This window comes from Festucalex cinctus, chromosome 6 (assembly GCF_051991245.1).
Source record: "Festucalex cinctus isolate MCC-2025b chromosome 6, RoL_Fcin_1.0, whole genome shotgun sequence".
NCBI lineage: Eukaryota > Metazoa > Chordata > Actinopteri > Syngnathiformes > Syngnathidae > Festucalex > Festucalex cinctus.
The window spans coordinates 9,967,998-9,990,268 of record NC_135416.1 but is presented as its reverse complement, the minus strand read 5'-3'; the positions used below and the strand labels follow the sequence as shown (position 1 = coordinate 9,990,268).

Genomic DNA, 22,271 nt, shown 5'->3' with positions numbered 1-22,271 from the left:
AAATAATAATAATCATAAAGAAAGTAAATACATCAAATCCTAATGAGTGAGCACAAAAACAAAAACAAAAACAATAAAAGTCCTTTATTTCCGCCCAAAGTACACTGCACAATCTCCTGCTCAAAGTTGAGCATCTCATTAGTTTGCACGCAGCCTCGGAAGTTGGCAGCGTTGGCGGGGACTTAACTGGAAGCCGAGATAATTGATTTGAAAACGCCGCACATAAAAGTTTTAATTAAAGACGCCCCCGCAACCTTCATATCGCATCAAAACTTTATGCAAATACTTTTTTTTTTCCTTTTTTTTTGCCGTCGCGAGGGCTGTGAACCGCTGCCAGAGTTCCACATTTTTGGCTGCACCTTTTCGGGCAGGGCAGTTTCCAACAAAGCTCTTTAGCGCTATTAATAATGCACTCAAAGGTTGTTTACACCGATCTTTTTTTTTTAGTGAAATATTAATTATTTACGAGGTGTGATCGAGGAATGACGACACAAAACAACCACACATGCGCGCTTATCTTCACGTGCATGCGCACACAATAAAAGAGTCCAAAGTAAAAGCGCATGCAAGTGACCTACTATGTTTTCTCACCCACTTTTTTCCCCCCTTAATAATCATCTTCAGGAGCATGCCCATCATGCATTGCGCGGCCCATATCTGCCAATTCATTTTAATTAACGGAAAGACCTCGGAAGAACTCGGACACTCACACCAGCAGGCTTGGAAATCATCTGTACTAAATATGCACAAATCAAATAGAATATTGATTAGGAAATGTGCCGCGCACACGCACGCACGCACGCGCACGCCGCCTTATGCCAGGGTGACAGAAGGCAGAAAGGTCAAGGGACGTGTAAGGAGTCATTTAAAGGGCACAAGAGATGCATGTGATTAATTCAACATATACAAGACTGATTCAAAATCGTGTGATTCACTTGTGGAAACGGCCAGAGGAAACGTTAAAAAAAAAATAAAAAAAATAAAAAAGAGTCAACGAGGAAGGCCTGAAGTAACACTGAGAGAGAATCCACATGTTTTCCATCGTGCAACTGCACACGCACGTTCAAACACACACTGCTCTGTTTAAGGACACGGATCCTCTGATTTATGGAATAGACCTTTCAAAAGATGAAAAAAAAATGTGGGTATTACAGTTTGGGGGGTGTAAAAAATGGTAACTAAAAGTGTTTTTTAATAAGTGAATAAAATTACAGAAATGGCATTTCTTGCAAAGGAATCCAGGTCTGAAAAATATAGACTGTTTAAAAAGAAGAAAAAAAAAGGGAAATTGTAACCTGGTGTGCAAACCATCTGAAAATATTAATAACTCCACAAATACATCTACATTTGTCTATGGCACATCCAAATTTTATAAGCAATTTTCTACTATTTTTTTTTATCTGCATTATATGAAACATCTGAAAAAATGAAATACAATAAAAAAAAAAAAAAAAGGTCATTTAGCTTGACCTTTGCTGTGATCCTTAATGACGACTAATTTAAACATACTAAAATGTGGTATTCATCACATTGAAGAAAGATTTGGCCTAATTTTTAAATCTAAAAACCTGTTTGGAAATTAGTATTAAGATCACTGCATTAAAAAAAAAAAAAAAAAAAGTTCATCTTGACTTTTGGTTTTTCAATAAAAACATTTTTGCACTGTGTGTGCTTACACACAACCATTTAGAATTCATCTTCAATGTCTTTTTAATTTTTTAAATCAACCTGAATTATATTATATTATATGCATTAAAAGGCCTGTAAAACAGCAGGTGTGTGTGCGTGTCTGTAAACTACATTTTCCTAACAGTTCCTATTAATTACAGTAAAAGGTTAAGGTGCTATTACTTTAATTATATATATATATATATATATATATATATATATATATATATATATATATATATATATATATATATATATATATATATATATATATATATATATAACCACACGCATATTGATTTAATCTCACTGCAGTCTAATGCCTGCTATTCATTTAACACGACAATTAAATTTAATCAATAATCAAAAATGTCGTGCTTCAAAAATCGCCTCGACTTGATAGAGGTCAATTGCATTTTTCTAGTCAATCAATAATCCACGTGTACATCTCGCACACTGAACGCACCACATGCCCCCCCCACACGTGCGGACGAACCTGTCCTCGGCCAACTAAACACGCGAACGTGAACACGCGTGGTGGGTGGGGGGGCGCTTACGAGGGCGTCCACCACCGTGACCGTGAAAGCACAACGATAGCGCCAGCTCGCCCTTGGCGGTGAGCGAGCGTGTGTGCGCGGCTCAACTCCACTTCCTCGGTCCGTGAACGCAACAAGTCGGTTAAACCTGTCGGTGTGGTTTCAAGTCAAACGTGTGTTGACTTCGCGGTAATTACGGAGAAGGCGAACTTGTGTACTAGAATGTACCGTACTTTTGGGTTTATAAAAAAATAAAGTGGGAGAAGCGCCATTTTCTCTCGATAGCGTAGCGCCTCGTAGGAACGCACAACGGAATAGCGCTGTTCAAACCGAAAAGGAAGAGAGGTTGAGCGAGGTTGAAAAGTGTTCAGGCAAGAGTGGAGGGAATTCCGGAGGAGAGCAAGGCGAAAAAGCGGCAGACAAACATGGCACACTGCAACCGGCGTCCAGCCTCAAGCGCACAAGACCGGAAAAAGGGACAACCCACAAACGGATTAAAATGTCTTTCTTTTCCTGCTAAAAGACAAGATAAAAAGTGCGTACCTGCGTCAAGCAGTAAGGGGAGTACATGGCTGAGTCTACAGGTGGCGGTCGGAGCGGTCGCGAGTCAACGTGGATGGAGGAGGTTCGCTGCGGTGCCGCATTGCAAAGGCTGGCCGAGGCTCGGTGCTGTGGCTCGGTGCAGGCTCTAACCCCGCCTCGCTCACTGTGCCGCCGAGCTCCGCACCAACTTTTAGGGGAAACTTTTTTTCCCTGCTCTGCCTGCCTCCCTCCCTCCCTCCCTCGCTCGCTCGCACATGCCCCCCCCCCCCCCTCCCTCCCTTCACATGCATAACTGTAACTCTACTGTACATCGACTGTTTTTGATTAGGACTTTGAAAACTACCGAGCTTTCTTCTGAAGAACTCAACAAAAAGGAAATGCTGTGGTATAGAAACAATACAAGCTATCAAAATAAGAGTGACTGGACCATACAGTATTTTGCAACAAATACATAATGATAGCAATGATCAAATTACAAGACTTGAAAAGACTGGTTTATTTTTGTTCCCCCTCTAATGCAATCAATGAGACCGAGTCAAAATAAAATAGTCTCCAAACATATAATTTCATTTCCTCATTTCCTATTACACATCCTGCATGTTATCAGCCCAGATGCCCCTGATGACTTCTAAATGTCCTTTCAGTTAACAAGGCCTCTTAAACTGTCCAAACATCAATTTTTGACGTGCTTAAAATCCACATTAGGGTAGAGAGTGAGCTGCTCTCCCACATTGCAGCAGTTCAACTTTTTACACCAGGTACCGCCTCCCCTTCCCAAAATTTCCAACATGAAAATGCATTACAGTACTAGGTTCGAGTGTTCATCTAAAACAAGACAGGGCTTATTCCTTAAAAAAAAAAAAAAAAAAAAAAATTAACTGTCAGTCATATTGCAGTTTCAACATTGCATACAGTACACTGCTTAACTATATTAAAAAAGAAGAAGAAGAAAGAGAGAAAGAAAAAATAAAAGGAAAAACCAGCGCACTACACTCACGGGATTGCACATAAAAGTAAACATTGAAAAAAAAATCCATTGTTGTGATTAAATGCCAATGTATCTTAAAAGTTAAATACAACTGTACTGTATTAGGCAGTGATTCTGTCACAATAGAGCCGTGTCGATGTACCATGTGTTTTTTATGGCAAAAAAATAAGAAATAATGCCAAATTAGAACATTTTTCAGTGCAAAATATAGTTTGTTTGTGGGAAAATATAGATTTGCCATACTAAATAAAAATTGTATTAGTAGTCAATGTCTGTCTGGTGTACAATATATGGCTGAAGAATTTTGAAAAATATTTTTTTTTTGCAATTTTATCCTCGATATTGCGATTGCAGTTTAAAATGTGACTATTTTTTTAAAGGTCCTCCCCTATGTATTTTATCTTAAACACAAGCAAAACGTTTCTTTATGATTAATGAATCTTTTGGTCTTATGGCCTCGGCTTATGCTAAAATGAAGGAAAATGGACCGTAAATGAATATGAAAATGTTTATCTACTTCAAATAGAGTTGTTAATTTATCCTAGTAAACACTTTGACTTGCAGTTTTAAACATTCACAACGACAACTTCAAAAACTTCGACCAAACAAATCTGAAAAGTAAACATGAATTGGTTTGTCTGAGTCAGATTACAATAATAATGCAAACAAATTTGTGGCTTAACTATTCAACTTTTCATGTTTCATGGAACAATATGGACTTCACTGAGCAAATCTAGATGTTTTTTTTTTTTTTATTGCATTCTTTGCTATTTAAGAATTACATTCTAGTAGTCAAAAATGTAAAGTGCTTTGAGGGCCTTGTAAGGTGGAAAAGCGCTATATAAATGAAGTGCCATTTACTACATTTCAATGTTGATTTGAATTGAATGAATTGTTCACCCCGAGTACAATTGAAATCAGGGGTGCCAAAGTCTGGTCCTCAAGAGCCCCTATCCATCCTGTTTTAGATCGTTCCCTCCTCTAAAACACCTGATTCATATGATCATGATCATTATCAGGCTTCTCCCAAGCTTGCTGAGCTGATCATTTGAATCAGGTGTGTTGGAGGAGGAAGACATCTAAAACAGGCTGGATAGGTGCTCTTGAGGACTGGACTCGGGCACCCCTGATCAACACGAATAAGATTAATTATTGGACTTTGAGGTAAATGTTTGTCTATATTCCAGTGCCAAGACGGTTGAGTGTAAGATGACGGGAGGAAAATAAATTGATTTTGTGAGAATTTATGCATATTGCGCAAGACTTTTGTGTTCCTCGTTTGAGACCTAAAGTCTTTGCCCTTGTTTTGCTTGTCATTTTTTGCAGCCTCAAAAACTCGTGGGGCAGATGAGACAGGCGAAATACCGTCCGTCACACTTTTGTCAGCCATTACTAAAGACTGATTGTTTTCAATCGATTCATGACGGTCGGAGATGGCCCCTGCTTGTGCACTATTTCCATTTCCACCATTTCTGCCAGTGTTGACTTGCTAACTTGTGACTGCAAGGGAACGACAGCAATCAGTGTTTAATTTACAGTAGCAGGAAACGCTGGCTCCAACGTTGACCAAAATTCACATTGAATTAAATTTTACAATGTGGATTTGAGGAGCCACGCTAGCTTTGCCTGTGAGTTCTAAACGACACCACATCATATATAGAATATGAAGAAAAAAAACATTCCGAATATTTCTATGGACCTCCTGGCATGCTTTGAAGAAACCAACAAAGTTTTACTGCAAGATGCACATTTGCTTTCTGGGTGTTTGTAATTTATAACCACCCCTCCTTTTTTCTTTTTTCTTTTTTGTGTAACAATGTCGAGCTCCTATTGCAGCGTGCTGTATAATATCCAGCACATACGCGGACAGTTGATACCTGAAGTTGGACCGAGAGGTCCAAAGCCGCTTCAATGCGACTCCCATTGTATGCAAGTGATACTCTCTGGTTCTAATCAGCCTCGGCTTTATCCTCACCCGCTCCCTGCTCCTCGGCCTAATCAAACTCATATATGCAGGCAGAGTGCCTGCAATTACACATAAGCCTCTGCCTCGCGAGTGTGTGCGCAGGAGCATTGTGTAGTGTGTGAATAAGACTGTGTGTGCGTGCTATAGGGTGCGGTCTTGGAGGTTGAAGTCACCCCGGTGCTTCAATGCCAAGTTTTTAAAGTGGGGGCTTTTGAGGGGGGGTATGAAGCTTTACGAGACCTCAGCCTATGTGGGATACTTACCACAACACGGACGCGAACACATATGCATGAACACACGCATTCTTTCGTTTTGCTCTCAATGATACACAGGCAAGCAACGTGGAAAAAAAAAAAAGAGCGGGGAAAATAGTGAAAAAGGTGAAGGGTAGCGAGTGTATTTCTTTCCATTCGTCGCTGCTCGGTCCAAACCACACCCCAGCACGGCACAGCTCCAAACCCCAAAGCTGTCGAGCACCCCCTTCTCTTTTCTCTTTTTCCTTTTCTCTCCTGCAAACCGTTTTCTGCTTTTCACTTTTCGTCGGTGCTATTTCGCTAAATGTTAAATAGGTCCCGTCTGCAGTAAGATGGCTTCAAGTCGAGGTTTGCGTTACAATTGAAATTAGGTCAATAGAAATCGAAATTTTTAAACAGCCTTAAAAATTGTATGATTTAAAAAATGATATCATTTTAAACCAATCTAACAATTATATTAATAGAACATCAATTATATTTTTTGTTGGTTTTCACACTGAAAAGGCAGAACAAATATAATATCAATGATATCTATGTTGCATAAATAAAGAGCTTTTGGGTAAGATATCCTTAAACTAAAAATGGAAACTTAAATCAATACCTTAAATCTGCAAACACTACCTTAGGGGTGTTTATTTTCTAAAGTGCACATGGTAGAAGGCTTGTAAAAGGGAGGCAAGATTTTCAAACAATATGTTGTCAAATTAATGTTTGTGCGGAACAAATAAGTCAAGAAGCTCCTGGAACATAAAATTGGACGCACACAAAATTGTGGCGCGATCACAAGATCACTTATTCTACAACACTCACGATAATTAGTTAAGACAACTTCAGTGCTGCTGATTTGGATGCCAACAACGTTTGAATGGTCGCAATAGTTTACTATGAAATGAGACAATTAGAATGAATGTTTTTATTACCTAATGTGAAAAGAGAGGCTAATGTATTTTTTTCTGCAAATTGAACATTTTTTATGTCCAAAGTGCATATTTTGCTTCAATGTTTTTTTTTTTTTTCTGCAGTCGTACAAGAGAGGCACCAATTAGTGAAGACAAATTCCTTGTGTGTTTCAGCATACAAGATCAATAAAGATGCTTCTGATTCTAATATTTGAGGGAGGCGTTTTGTCTTTTGTCCACTTTGGAATTGAGATGCGGCTCAAGTGGCTTTAGGGCGATATTAAAATTGCCACAATATCGTCGTCATCATGGTACGATATTTAAAGCACCACATCTCCTTCAAAAACCTTATTTTTCACCTGCTTCAGTCAAGCACAGGATTATGAACTACATGGACTATGATACTTTACGCTGCTGAGCCAATAGTAACATATGCTGTGCATTGTTTACAAAGTAATTCAAGATGGCGGAAGATGGCGACCAAACTGGCACAGTGGCATGGATACAGAAGAAAACTCAGATGTTGTTTATGAGACTTTTTTTTTTCCAACACCACAATATTGTGATAATTATTGTATTGTGACATTTTGATAGTTACATCCCTACTCATAATGCTGCTCTGAATAAACGATTTGATTGGCTGAGCCGTATTACATGGGGGAGTTACAATGTACATGATTGCTGGGCAGTCCTTTCATGTGCGCATTTACAACTGTAATGACCAGAAAGAAAAATAAAATACTGTAGTTGTACTGGTTAAATAAATTAGTGGGTAAAAATGATTTACTGTAAAATCCTGTGAATGACACTCATTCGTTCAAAAAAAAAAAAAAAAAGGATTTTAAGAAACAAAAAAATTACCAGAACCTAGGCAGTATCTAGCAGTTACAGTACAAAGAGTTAGAGATTTAAATGTGAAGTAAAAATATCAAAAATAGCTAGCTAAAATTACTAAAAGATCAAACTGTGCAAGAATAAGATATTCAATAAAATAATTTAAAAAAAAATGTACATATAACTTAAAAAAAAATATTTTTCACTCTCTGCGATTGGCTGGCGACCAGGTCTGGGTGTACCCCGCCCACTGCCCATTGCCAGCTGAGATAGGCTCCAGCACCCCCCGCGACCCTTGTGACAAGTAAGCAGTTCAGAAAATGGATGGATGAATATTTTTCACTCCGGTAATAAAAAATACCACCAAAACGGAGACTGGATTACATACAAATTCAGAGGAAAGAAAGCTTTTTAACTCTGATATTGGGGGGTGGGTGCGTGTTATTCACGGGATTTTACGGTAATACTATCGAGTGGTTCTGTTTAGGAAAGTGTCATGGTCCAGTTCTGGACGCAGTCCGCCATATGACGACCTCTCGTCTACATGGCTCTTCGACAGCGTCTGACTTAAGCAGCCCTCTTTGTCTGTAGCTGGATTGGAGCCGAGACGCCCATCTCAGTATTCAACACAACACAGGCACTACGGCAGCCAAATAACAAGCTATAGCAACCACAGGAGGAGTTACAAAACAGCAGAAGTCAGGTTCGCATCGAAAACCTCCATGTTTCCCATCTTGACCGCCACACTGAGAAGAGCCCCCTCCCTCGAGCGCTGGCGGTTTCCGAGTCTGTGTTTGCCACACGAGGAAAAACCACATGGTGTGACAACACTGGAGCGTGTTGTGGTCTCCCGTTGACACGCGCCGCTGGCCGCGCATTTTATGTTTACCATCTCCTGTGGTTACGCTGTACGTTAAAAGCCAAGGCTGATATCGCCATTAGCGGGGCTAAATGTGCGAGACAGGTGGTTGTGACTCCCTTTCAAATGCTGTTTATGTGAGCGCACCGGTCACGAACGTACAGTACATGTACAGCCATATGCAGTCAGACTGGCCATTATGGCTAACAAGCGCCTCATACAAAGGAGATGTTATGGGTCTGGTTGCAATCTCAGTTCGCGTGTGTGTTTGTACATGTGTCGGGCCTGCTGCTTTTTTAAGTGTTTACTGTGTGCAATGGCAGATCACGTTTTCAATCTGGCTGCTTTAGATTATATCAGATTTCCGTTTATATATAACAGGAAGAAAATGTAAACATCTTCGTGAATGCAATCCTTCATAAGTTATGTATGTGAATGTAAAATGTGGTGTTATTGTATGAAGTAGAAAAAAAAGGGGGGAAAAACTAAATGGCAAAATTCCTACAATTTGTAGCCACTGCTTTTTCTTCCTGATTACCAGCAATTCAAATTTGTCCTCTGTAGTGGACCTTTTCAAACCAGAATATCTCCCATTGAATTAGCTCTAACTTTTGTGCTCTATAGAGGACATTCAGAGCAATGATTCCAAATGTGTAGGGCTTTGCTACCTTGAATTGCATCATAAAAGAAAATGGCTTCCCTCAGTGCAAGCACTTTTTCGAGAAGAGGAAAAGTAAGTGTATAACGCTTTTTATTGAACAAATTTAGGCTTTAAATGTTGTTAGCATGTTTTCTATAAGACTCTTAAGAACACATTAAAGTATTGTTTGAATTATTTTAACTGTATTTGAGCCTAGCATTTAAGTTTTAAGAAATGTCCTCTGTAGTGGACACATCATATCTTAAAAATAAAAACTTTTTTTTTTTCTCAATAAATTTCTTTTGCAGTATCCCAGTCACTTCACAAAGATTGGGGAATATCAAAAATAATGATTGGACAATTTTTTTTTCCTGGTAGTCAGGAGGATATATTGTGCAATATATTTATAATGTGTTCAAAATATTATAATGCTTTTAAAATTACACATTTATTTCTGGCATTATATTACCCATATACGCTAAACTACATCACACGATGAAGAAAATCTTCCCTATTGTTCATTATTGTGCTTTAGTTGGCAACACGTTTAGTCCCACTAAAGGCAAAAATAAGCCTTGACAAATCCACACTAAAGAGCATAAGCAAAACATGAGAAAATATATGTACAACAGAAAAGTAGCAATTTTAAGGTGCATTCTTGCATGTCAAGGAATTCGCAATGCATCAGTTCATGGCTTCCAGGATGAGACTTTTGGATGAGAATGACACTGGGAGTATATGTGACATGCAACGGAATTTACTAGAACATGAAGAATTCAGTAGAAAATAGTCTGTTCGAATTGTAATAATAACATATAACATTTGCTATGAAACAGTATGTTTAAAATTGAACACAGTTGTTAGAACGTAAAATTGTCCCAGTGCATAATCTTTCATAGAAAATCCATCTAAATTCCTGTTAGAATATGCATAGTGCTAAAATGTGTTAAATATGTTCTCGGGGGCATGTGGAGAGTGTGAGGCTGTCAGAAAAAAAATAAAAAATAGTGTAACCACAGTAAGTCAAGGTAGAGTAGATCATTTTAATCCACTCGGCTGGTTTGTATGGCCACAAAATGAATCACTTGTGTTTGCGATTCATTCGTTCGTTTGCGCGTGCGTGTCAATGCGTGTGTTCGTGGGTGTGTGTTTGTATACCCTGTATGTATCAGACACAAGGAAACATTCAGGCACCCCTGGGCCTCTGACAGGATCGTCGTTCACCAGGTAAGCGTCGGTAGCCTGCAAAAACAAGAAGAGAAATTGCTGCGAATCAGACTCATTATTAAAAACGGTTATGTGAAGGGAATAATGATAAATAAATAATTATTAAGAAGTCATTTGACATTGACATTTGTATGGATGGCACTACCAGACCGCAACGACACTCTTCAGTCACCTTCCACTAGATTTCTGTCTAAAGATGTCCAACATGGTGTCAGTGACATGAGCTACATTTGTGCTATGACAATTCCAGGCAGCAAATTTCTGTTGAATGCAACACTGGCATGGAAACAGATGCTCAGAATATTCAGATGCAAATGCTTCTCCCATGTACAATGTTTTAAAATGACATTTCATCATATTGTGAATTGTTGGTGACCTGTCTAGAGTTTACCCAGCTTCTTATTCAGCTGGGACAGGCTGCCACAGTACAGAAAAATCAATGGATAATTAATAATCAATAAATATTAATGAATTATAAATCTAGTGTTAATTCTCCTCATGGTCATTCAAGGCATATAAAACATCCAAGTATTTTTAGTGTTTACCTATTTTAGAAAAATGCAATTTTGATTTTTTTTTTTTTAAATTAAATCCAATCCATACAGTAATAATCCTAAGGAACAAGGACATTGCCAAATGGAACTGCAACAGCTTCATTTTATATTACACAACAGCATTTGGGGTTTTTGTGGTGCATGGCGTTAACACATTCACTGCCATAGACGGCTTTAGTCGTCAAAGGTTCATTTTTTCCTGCACACGCAATAAAACAAAGTGCAAAAAGCTTTTTCGTTATGCATCAACTTGGTATTAAAGCAACAACAGTAAATTGCAGCGTTTACTACACAGTTAAAAAAAAATAAAAAATCAACTTTTGTGTAGTCTCCAAGAATATTCAAAACTTGCGGACATCCAACTTTAACACATTCACTGCCATAGACGGTTTTCAACGTCAAAGATTTTTATTTTTTTTTGTCCTGGACTGGCAGTGAATGAGTTAAAAAGACGAGAGGCAGAAAATCCCATTCATCACACGTATGCTGGCATTCCACAAAAGACACGTGAACTTACATTACGCGCTGAGTTGACTGACAAAAGCAAAGACGAGCAATGTCAAATGTGTTCATCTATTAGCAGGCGTGTCCATGAGACACTCTGTACAAAGTTGCTTCCAGGTGACAAACCTTAAGTAATTTACATGACTCAAATGTGGTATGTCTGATATCGTTTTTTAGATTTTATCTCAATTAAAATGGGATATTAAAATCTAACTTGTTTGCATTATTTTGGTGCTGCAGCACTGATGTACTATAAAAAGATGGTATATGTTTACTTGGTTCTAACCACTGCTGCACTAGATTTATAGCCATATAAAATGTTATCATGCTGGGATAAATCTCACTAATAAAAAAAAAAAAAAGTATTGTTGAGATATCAGATCAGGACTTGGTCGTGGCAGATACTCAAAATCAAGTGACTTGGCCCAAATAACTGTAAATAATTCAGATAAAGAAACATTATCAATGCTTTCACGTTGCATTTCCAAATTCTATGCAGTAATTAGGTAACAGTCAAATGCTTCTAAAAGTTTTCTTGCCAGATATATTTTCGTTGCTAATAAAGTCATGCTTTCTGTGCTGTTGTTTTTTTTAATCAGTTATGGCAATACATGTTTGCATGTATCTTTGGGAGGAAGCAAATTTCTCATTTGGGCCAAAAGATTTTTTTTTAAAAAGTGTGGAAATCTTACTTCAAACTTACTAGCATTTTATTTGAATACTAAATCTGTGTAGACGATCTTGAACGTTTACTTTCGAGCGACGGAACAAAGTCCTAACTGACAAACAGCTTGTGCACCGACTCAAGCCAGCGCAGTGTGTAAGTACAGCTCTGTATACATGCATGTGTGCATTCAGCGAGCTTCATTTGTATTCCTATTCAAGCAGGCCAGCAAGACAGGCTTCTGGCAGAGCCCGGCGCTGTGAAATGGGCTCTCCTCGCAGTGGTGCCGCTGATTGGATCAAGCTATCCCTCTCCGCTTAGCCGAAGGGAGCCCAAATCCCGCAGCCGCTGCGGCGTTTGGCAAAATCCTATTTCATTTCACAACTTTAACGGAAAAAAAAGAAAAAAAAAAAAAAGAAAAGCAAACAGGCGCTCTTGTGCCAGCCGGGACCCCGTGACACATTTATTCAGCGGCAACACGAGCCCGAGGAAATAGTTTAAACTGCTACGTACGAAAATATAATCACCTGCGCATATTTACATACACGGGCGTCCACGTGCGTGCCACTTAAGCAGACGCGCAGACACAAACCCCATAATAAGAGCCAGACGCTGGCAGACCGCACAGCCGCGAGTTGTGGCGAAAACAAAGGCTATTCTTATCCTTCGCAATGAGAGGCCTTTGCGGCTCACCCTCTCCCTCCCTTGCTGTTTTATTACAGATAATCTGCACTCACAAACCTTCCATTTTTTGGCAATTGTGTGATTTTCTAATCATCTTTATTAGTGCATAAACATTTCTTATAGGGGCAACACACTGCCCATTGTTCAGACGGGATGGCGGGATCGAGGCCGGCTGATAAGACATTACTGTTATGTGCCGTATTATACTACGTTGTTTCCAGCGACGCATCTGATTGGCCGCCCAGATACATGGCACCTGTGCAGGAGCAGGCGCCAGCCAACCAGACGACGGCCAATCAGGTGTGTGGGGCGGCTTCTACGATTGGCTCGTCTTGGCCAGAGACAAGGTCAGGTGCAGCGGCGAGCCTCCTCCGATTGGTCGACACGGAGCCCAAATGAGTGACGTCAACGGAGTCATTTCCATTGGCTGCCGAGGCCCATTTTGATGATTAATATGTGTGTGGTAGGAGGGTGGCACTGGGACAACTGGCTCAGTTGGGAATGTGCAAGGCAAAATCCATTTCCAAAGGCACTATAAGGACAAATGTTTTTGGACTCATCGCTAAGACAATAAAATAATCAATCAGGGTTTGGTATCACTTAGGCCCCACGGAATCGGAATTATTTATCTTAAGACATTTCTACAGCGATCCCATGTTTGTCTGTAGGTGGGGATACACTTTAGACCCACCCGCAACAGTGCAAATACGCTATTATAGATAAACAAACTCAACTCAACTCAACTCACTTTCACAGTCAGTAATTTGACAGATAGTGAACATCATATGTATATTGATATTTGTAGTTGAACTTTACTTCCACATTAACTAATTTGCTCCCAAAAACGTAAAAATACGTTCTATTTAAATGTTTTATGTGTCCCAAAGACGTATTTACCAGTATGTTTATTTTATTTTTTTTTATTTTTTATTTTTTTTTAATGCTAGAGCATACAGAAGGCTTTGATGCAGCCTCTCATCTGCAAAGAACGGTTGAAGAAATGGTAGTGATTACACAAACTGCCAGCAGGTGGCAGCAGAGTATGAGAGATCAACCAGGGCCATGTTGAAAAAAGCTGATTTCCCCACAATTCTAAAAAGATTTATGAATAATGATGAAACTTAGATATATCCCAATGCTAATTTGCTGCAAAACGGAAAAGATAGAAATATACTTTTTTTTCCCTGATGAAATAAGAGACTTTAATCTTTCTTTTGGTGGGGTGCATGTTTTTTTGTGTGTTTTTTTTGTTTTTTAATAGCAATAGAACACAATATTCTGTGGGCCTTGCAAAATCAGTCAAAATCCAGTAAAACAGCCGGGAGTGAAGGGGATTGCTTCTGTGACAATGACTTGGAGTGAATGAGTTTTTAAGCAGAATTCTGCATCGACTCTTTTAAACGACATCATAGCTTTGTCTTATATGAACGTCGTCTTGCTCAGGGTTCCAGACTGCCTCTAACGGTTGCATTTTGCCGCTAAAACTTAAGACAGGCCAAATATTCTAATACAGATTAATTTATCACTTGTTTTCACTCGTATAGCCCTCACTGTCATATATTTCTTATCCTCTGAAAAGCTTTCTTCTTTATTTACATCTGCATGTACACAAGTATACAATATACTGCCCTCTGGTGTCCAGGAGAAGCCGCACATTAAATGAGCGTGCTCACAGAACCAACTAAACTTGGAAGTCAAGGCACCCTTTTCTACTGTAAATAACAAAACAAAAAACCTATGAACTGTGATGTAGCAGGTAAACATCACATACTTATGGAAGATCTTTTCTGTTCCCATGAAGATATCAACATGTATCGATAATATGCAAAAACAACCAACAACACGGGAAGCATTTCAAGAACAGCAAAGTGAGTTCTAACTCCATTTTTCCTTCCATTTTCGCTTCCTGTGTGTAGCACATCATGATACTTTTGACTGTAGTTGGGATGTGCATCATAATCAAGTTGGTTGTATAATCCTAATCCTTCATCACAACAGAAATGAAAACAAACCGCCACTTACCAGGACTCTGTCAAAATGGAAATGACGCCTGACAGAAGAGAGAGTCCACACTCCTGACACAGACTCCATTTTAATGGAACGTCATGTAATGGGTCCGAAAACACAATAGATGCCTTGCATTCATTCCCTATTAATAAGTAAGCGGCACGCAGCCATTCTAATGCGCTTTTAAGTCATCCGCCAGAGAAACAGGTGTTGATCCCATTGTGAAACAGTGAATAACATGAAACTAATAAATAGGCTAAGCTCGCTACCTGCCACTTGGGAGGCCCGAACATACCGACTCCCCTTTGTAGTAAACTCCCCCCCACCCAAAAAAAAAAAAAAAAAACTCCAGGCCCTCAAACGCTCCCTCCCGCAGCGTTGTATGAATTATAAATTGTACTATATATATATATAACATATGCCCGGCCCATATGGCCAGCCCTGAGCAGAAAAATCTCAAAGCCCTCCTTAATTAACATTTTAGAGGGAAGCGATTCGGAGGCGGGAGATTGAGTCAGTGACCTATTTGGAGTCCGCCATCATCGCCCCATGCAAATGTGTTAATTGAGACGCATTTTCCCACTCCACAAATATGCAAGCAGCTACGATTTGGATTTTATGTATTATTTTTTTGGGTCTCAACCATCTGATCGATCGTTTTCAAAGGTATAACAATAGAAGTTCTTTATTTTTCCACGTTATTTCTCGCCAGCCTTTCCTCCTCTTTGTCGCTACTGTATGTGTTCACCACCATATGGCCAAATTGTTTGGAGGTGACATCTCCCAAAATCTGCTCACACACACACACACACACATATACGCACTTGCACATTGAAACACACACCTCCGCAGAGTCTCGAATGAAGGGCCCCAACGGTGGAATTTGTTCTCACGTGGCTCCATTTGAAAGCGCATGAATGGCAACGCATCAATGCATCGCGTACTTGCGGGGGAAACACACACCTTCTGCAAGCCATTTGACCACAAGCTGGTTACATTTATTTTTATGAGCCTGATTTGTTAGCCATGAGCATAAATTGTCCATGTTTAAGGTACAGGTTGAATAATGAAGGGGATGGTGGAGGATGGGACACGAGCGCGCAGAAAAAGTGAGTCCGGCCAACCCGTGAGAGATGGCAACCTCTTCAAAAGACACCGGGCGGCCGGGTGGGCGGGCGTCACCGGCGATCTGTTCCATCGAGCGCGAGGGGGATGTATGAAAGGCAGACACGGCCGCCGTGTGAGCGCCTGCCAAAGCTACCTCGGGGAGATATGTTGGAAAAATGCTATTTTTCACACCGGCGTCTCAAGAGGAGAAGGAGGGGGGTGAGAAAGAAGATGAGAAACTGATGGGGTTACATTAAAAAATGAGGGATGGATAGATGGAGGAGTGGGCCTTAATGATTTCACTCCACTTGAGGGTGATGGAGGTCACAAGTACAGCCAAGCCTGTTCATAGAGCATAGCTACTGAGATTAGCGGAAAATACACTTTGAAATAACCTGATTACCGGTATATCCAAAATATGGTGCAGCCGAATCCTGATTGCTTCTTCATCAAAATGTTTTTTTGTGTCAATTAATACATTTAAGTAGGAATTTTTATTGATTGCCAAATGACATTTTTGCAGCAAAACATGTGCAACATTTTCCTAACTAAATATGCCATTTTGGTGGCCAAATGCAAATGTGGCAAATGCGACTTTCCTGCTCGACTGTTTCCTCAGAAAAGAATTTGCATTTAAATGGCTTCATTTCTAAATATAGCATTTTCATTGCCAAATGACATTTTGCTGACCAAATAATGTTGCAATGTATGTTTCCATAGTTAAATGTAACATTTATACTGCTAAATATAAAAGTTTTAGGGAAAATATTGCATTCATGTGACAATATATAAAGTATAAGATTTTCTGCCTTGGCTGGCCAGTGGATGGATGGATGGATGGATGGATGGACTAAAGCAGGGGTGGCGAGATCCGGTCCTCGAGGGCCGCAGTCCTGCTGGTTTTGGATATTTCCCTTCTTCAACACAGCTGATTCATGATCAGCTCATCAGCAAGCTCTGCAGAAACCTGATAACGAGCCTGTTAATTGGAATCAGCTGCACTTCGAGTAGGGAAATCTGCAAAACCTGCAGGACACCGGCCCTCGAGGACCGCAGTTTGCCACCCCTGGACTAAAGGGTTTGTGATGGATGGATGGATGGATGGATATATAAACTGTCAACTGTTTATAATTGACATTTTTGTGTCCTGATAATGTATTTAAGTGCAAATATTTTGTGGCCCAATGTTGAGCTTTCATTGGTATATAAAAAGACTTGTTTACTAATAATGCATTGACAATTTAAAACAATTTTGTGCCAAACTATTGTGCTTATGAAGGAATAGCTATTAATTTGCCTTCAGTGTGCACACTAGATTTTGAATTTTTATGGCAATATAGCGGTTTCAATGTCGCATGTCCACCATCGACTTTGTGTGAAGTCTTTTAAAATCGAATTCAAAAAAGGTTTGAACAGCTATTTTTCTTCAAAGTGCCGTTTTAATAGCAAAATATTTTATTTTTGTGAAATTAGAAACTTTTGACAAGTTAATTTGCATTGTCTAACATGTCTGTACGGAAACAAGTTTGCATCTTGAAAGCTGGAGTTTCCATGGTAATACACAGAATATGTTTTTCTGTCAAAATGCCATTTTAAGCCCCAATTTCTGAGCTGCTCAAGCTGCATGGCAGCCATATTTGTGGATTGTGTTGAAGTTGCAGTTGTTATGGCTGCTGAGCAAAAACTGTGATTCTGTGTTAATAATCTTGCATGAGCAACAAAATCTATTACCTAACTTGTGTTATTTACGACTGATAGCAGGCATCATATCAAGCCCTTATTTGTATCGAGTAAGTCGCAAAGGCTGCTGATACCGGTCAGCGATATCAAGTACTGGCACCTTCTATTATCAGGAAGTAAATAGCATGCATGACTGCATCCATGTGCTTAGAGTGATTCAATGCCAGGCTTTAGTAATAGGTGGTAATGGTTTTTCTGTTATGGTAATGCGTTATCGTAGAGTTACCAAAAGTTCATACTGGCAATAGTCTGGGGAAAAAAAAAAAAAAAAAAGTGGTATCGAACATCACCATTTACTACTATATGAGACATGTGTCAGCGCTTTTTGCTTCAGTCATGTTAAAAGAGGACACTGGCAACACAACAAAGGTAGATTCTAGCATGCTATTAGTGGATGTGAGCACAGCTTATCCCAAAACAGATAACATTCCCACTAAAGTGCGAGTGAAACAAGTTTGCACACATTGTGACACACCTGAACGTCGGCTCAGGCTGGCACCCCGCCTGTAAACTATCGTGATCTTGCTCAACAGGCTCGTCCGTCACTGCTGCCTTTCGATCATGCTGTGCCAATTGTAACAGCGAACGTTCCAGGCTGCAACATTTTTGCTGCCACGCTGCTTGCACTTCACACCACCTCTGCACACCAGATAAACTCCAGTTCCACTGGCCTTACTTCCCAGTGGGGCTTTATCCAGCCAGGCCTTTACACGGGCCAAACCACGCATTTTTGGAGGCAAAATGTAGCACGTTCCTGGAAAATGTATTGTTATGCTGCCAAAATGTAACACTGACGTGGCAAGAGATCACATTTTCATGACGGTGAAATGTTACGGTTTAGAGGCAAAATATTGCAATTTTAATGTTAAATAGCAATATTATCATGCCAAAATATTTTTACGTTCATCATTTTCTGGAAAAATGATTCTGGCAATAAATGTTTTCAGGGCAAAAAGTTGTATTGTCATTACAAAAAAAAATGTTTTCATCACAAAAAGTGTCTCTTTTGTGGAAGAATATGGCTTTGTCAGGGTAAATTGTAACATTTCTACGGAAGAAAATTAGAGCCAGTGAAGAGGGGGAAAAAAAAAGGTTGGCAGGATTCTGACTTTAAAGTCAGAATTCTGAGATTAAAGTCAGAATTCTCACTTTAAAGTGAGAATTCTGACTTTAGAATTCTGACTTCAGAATTCTGACTTTAAAGTGACTTCTGTGAATTCTGACTTTGAAGAGAGAATTCTCAGATTAAAGTGAGAATAGAAGTCTCACTTTAAAGTCAGAATTCTCAGATTAAAGTCAGAATTCTGACTTTAGAATTCTGACTTTAAAGTGACTTCTGTGAATTCTGACTTTAAAGTCAGAATTCTGAGATTAAAGTCAGAATTCTCACTTTAAAGTGAGAATTCTGACTTTAGAATTCTGACTTCAGAATTCTGACTTTAAAGTGACTTCTGTGAATTCTGACTTTAAAGTCAGAATTCTGAGATTAAAGTGAGAATAGAAGTCTCACTTTAAAGTCAGAATTCTCAGATTAAAGTCAGAATTCTGACTTTAGAATTCTGACTTCAGAATTCTGACTTTAAAGTGACTTCTGTGAATTCTGATTTCAAAGTCAGAATTCTGAGATTAAAGTCAGAATTCTCACTTTAAAGTGAGAATTCTGACTTTAGAATTCTGACTTCAGAATTCTGACTTTAAAGTGACTTCTGTGAATTCTGACTTTGAAGAGAGAATTCTCAGATTAAAGTGAGAATCCTCACGCCAAACTTTTTTTCTCTCTCTCTTCACTGGCCCTAATCATCTTCCGTACATTTCTAGGACCTAACCCAATATAGATTTTTTTTTTTTCCTAGGCTGATTCCAATTCCGATACATGCCAAAAAATAAAAATAAAAAATTCCGATAACCAAATTAATCGGGTGATTAATAATATATTTATCTTTGTCCAGGTAAATGAAACTAAATTACATGTCATAATGAACGAATGCTCACTGATGCATGCTGGTCATATGAGTGGTTTGATTTGAAGCCGCCGTTGTTGAGTCTGTGACTTGTGAGCGTGCACTGATTCTCATCTTGTTGGTCAAACGTCATTGGTCACGTTTTAGACGTGGTCCCATCAGTGGATGTTGTTAATTAACATTTGTCAGCTGTCGGCATGTGAAGCTCTTTGAGACTCTTTTGTGATTCAGGGCTATATAAATAAACTGCTTAACTTTGGTGTCATTTGCTATTAATTTCTTGAGATTTGAAAATATGCAAATCTCCTGACTTAAGGAGCTTCTAAAATCTGATAGTTTGAAGCTTTTTGTGTGTAAAATATTGCTTTTTAAATTCGTTTTGCATGCAGCAATTGAGTCTGTAACATATCTGTCCAGCAGATAACCTAATGCTTCACTGCACCGAACTTTGTCAATGTGACCATATCAAAGCGTATTACGTGAGCCAAACCGCAGTCACGCCTGGCCTGCAAGTGCTTTTAACAACGAGGTTGGGGCTGGTACAATCATCCCTTTGTGTCGTCAAGGGTGTTTTTTGTGGTTATCCTTTTCGCCGAGTTAACGGCAGCCGGCAGGAAACATGGAGTTGCATTACAGCGCACGTAGCATGACTGAACAAATCAGCTTGTCGTATTAAATGGCTCACTCAGTTACATCTTAGCTGAAATAACACTCCTTTTAATCTATATGGAATAATGGAGGTGGTGTGCCTCCTCCCGCAACCACCGACTGTGAATTGCTCGCACCGCAATCAAAACACAAGCAGGGGGAGCGACATCTCTGCCGATGACACACCGATGTGTCTAATGACTCGTTTACCTTAAGCCTCAATGAAGGATAATTGGCGGGATGATGTTACAAATCACAAGTTTGGAGATGCCTACAGCTGCTTGTGTTGATGTTCTGGTATGCAACACCAGCTGGGCACACAACGTGTCGCGCTTGATACTGAAATTAAACACGGGAGTCGGCCATTATTCAATTTCGCCTTTGGAAAGCTTTTGATTGCTATACAGCAGGGATCACCAACGTTTTTGGAACTGAGAGCTACATCTTGGGTACTCAAACATACACAGTCTAGGGATAGACCGATAATCGGCCCCGGCCGATTATCGGCACCGATATTTGGCATTTTGACAAATATCGGCATCGGCCATGTTTTGAATCTGAAGGCCGATAAAGCTCACTGAGCAGGGGATACTTGCGAACGTAGCGAATTTGGGGTTTTCATCAGGATTTGTAAGATGTTCGCAGTCAGTTTTTATTTGTCGTAAACACATTTGGAACATATTCACACAATTTTTCACCGCAAAAATCTTTTTGAAACGTTTTTACGAACCCTAACAAAAACCCCAAATGAGCTACATTCACATGAATTTGTTACTCAGTGAGAAATTATATATAGTTTGAAAGAATTCCCCCCCCCTCCCCATTTTACTGCAAATGAATATCGGCTTGAAATATCGGTTATCGGCCAACTTGACTACAAATAATCTGTATCGGTATCGGCCTTGAAAAAACCATATCGGTCTATCACTAATACACACTGCTGAAGTAACACATTTGCTAAAAAAAATAAATATATATATATATATATATTTGGGTGTAACTCTTCTCATTGTCATGCCAGCTAACTTGTCTCCACCAACGCTATCGTATTGTTTACAAATTTACACCAACACAAGCCTGTTTAAAAAAAGACGTGACGCCACCACAGATGGGTGGAAATGCTGTAACGGCTACAGAACAGGAAATAGAACTTGTGTGACGTAGGAAAGCAGTACATGCATCTGTGAGTGCAACATGCCAATAACGACCAGCTGACGCACTCGTACGAAGTCATGACTTGTACTGAGTGGCGACAGGATATATACATGTTAATTTGACCTTCTGCCATCTGGTGGAAGAGCATTTAAATGTTCTGTCTGTCACTAAACGTAGTGAGCATAGATTGATGAACAAAGACACTGTCAATTATTTTCAGTAAATACATATTTTTCGACAAATCACGGAAATTGAACAATTTCCAGGGCAACCTGATTGGGACATGAAGAGATCGCAGATTGAACTCAAATGAACTTCAGATGAGGCCTCTAATAAAATATTTACTAAAGATCCTTCCTGTCTCAGAAAATTAGAATATTGTGATAAAGTCCATTATTTTCTGTAATGCAATTAAATAAGAAAAAATACATACATTCTGGATTCAAATCATTTGAAATATTGCAAGCCTTTTATTATTTTAATATTGCTGATTACCGCTTACAGCTTAAGAAAACTCAAATATCTCAAAATATTACAATATTTTCTCAGACCAAGTAAAAAAATGCAATAATCCACAATATTAAAACAATAAAAGGCTTGCAATAGTTCCATTGATTTGTAATGAATCCAGAATGTATGACATTTTTGCTTATTTAATTGTATTACAGAAAATAATGGACTTTATTACAATATTCTAATTTTCTGAGACAGTCCTGTACATCATTTCAACTGCTATTTCTGTATTTTCGTCTCCGGTAAACATAAATATTACAAGTGCAAGTCATTGCCATCATTTAATAGACAGATTACTTTTTTTTTTTTTTTTTTGGTCA

General features: G+C 39.1%; 1 protein-coding gene across 14 annotated transcripts in view; it reads right to left on the bottom strand.

The window, feature by feature from the left end:
• nfixa (nuclear factor I/Xa) overlaps positions 1 to 22,271 on the bottom strand; it is a 142,693-nt gene that overhangs the window by 118,562 nt on the left and 1,860 nt on the right. For 13 of the 14 annotated variants that reach the window (XM_077523158.1, XM_077523156.1, XM_077523153.1 and 10 more), the window contains exon 2: positions 10,346 to 10,429. In XM_077523158.1, the coding sequence (XP_077379284.1) occupies positions 10,346 to 10,429 (84 nt within the window). Of the gene's footprint in view, positions 1 to 2,747; positions 2,923 to 10,345; positions 10,430 to 22,271 lie in introns of those variants that run through there. The other variant, XM_077523148.1, reaches the window with a different exon arrangement.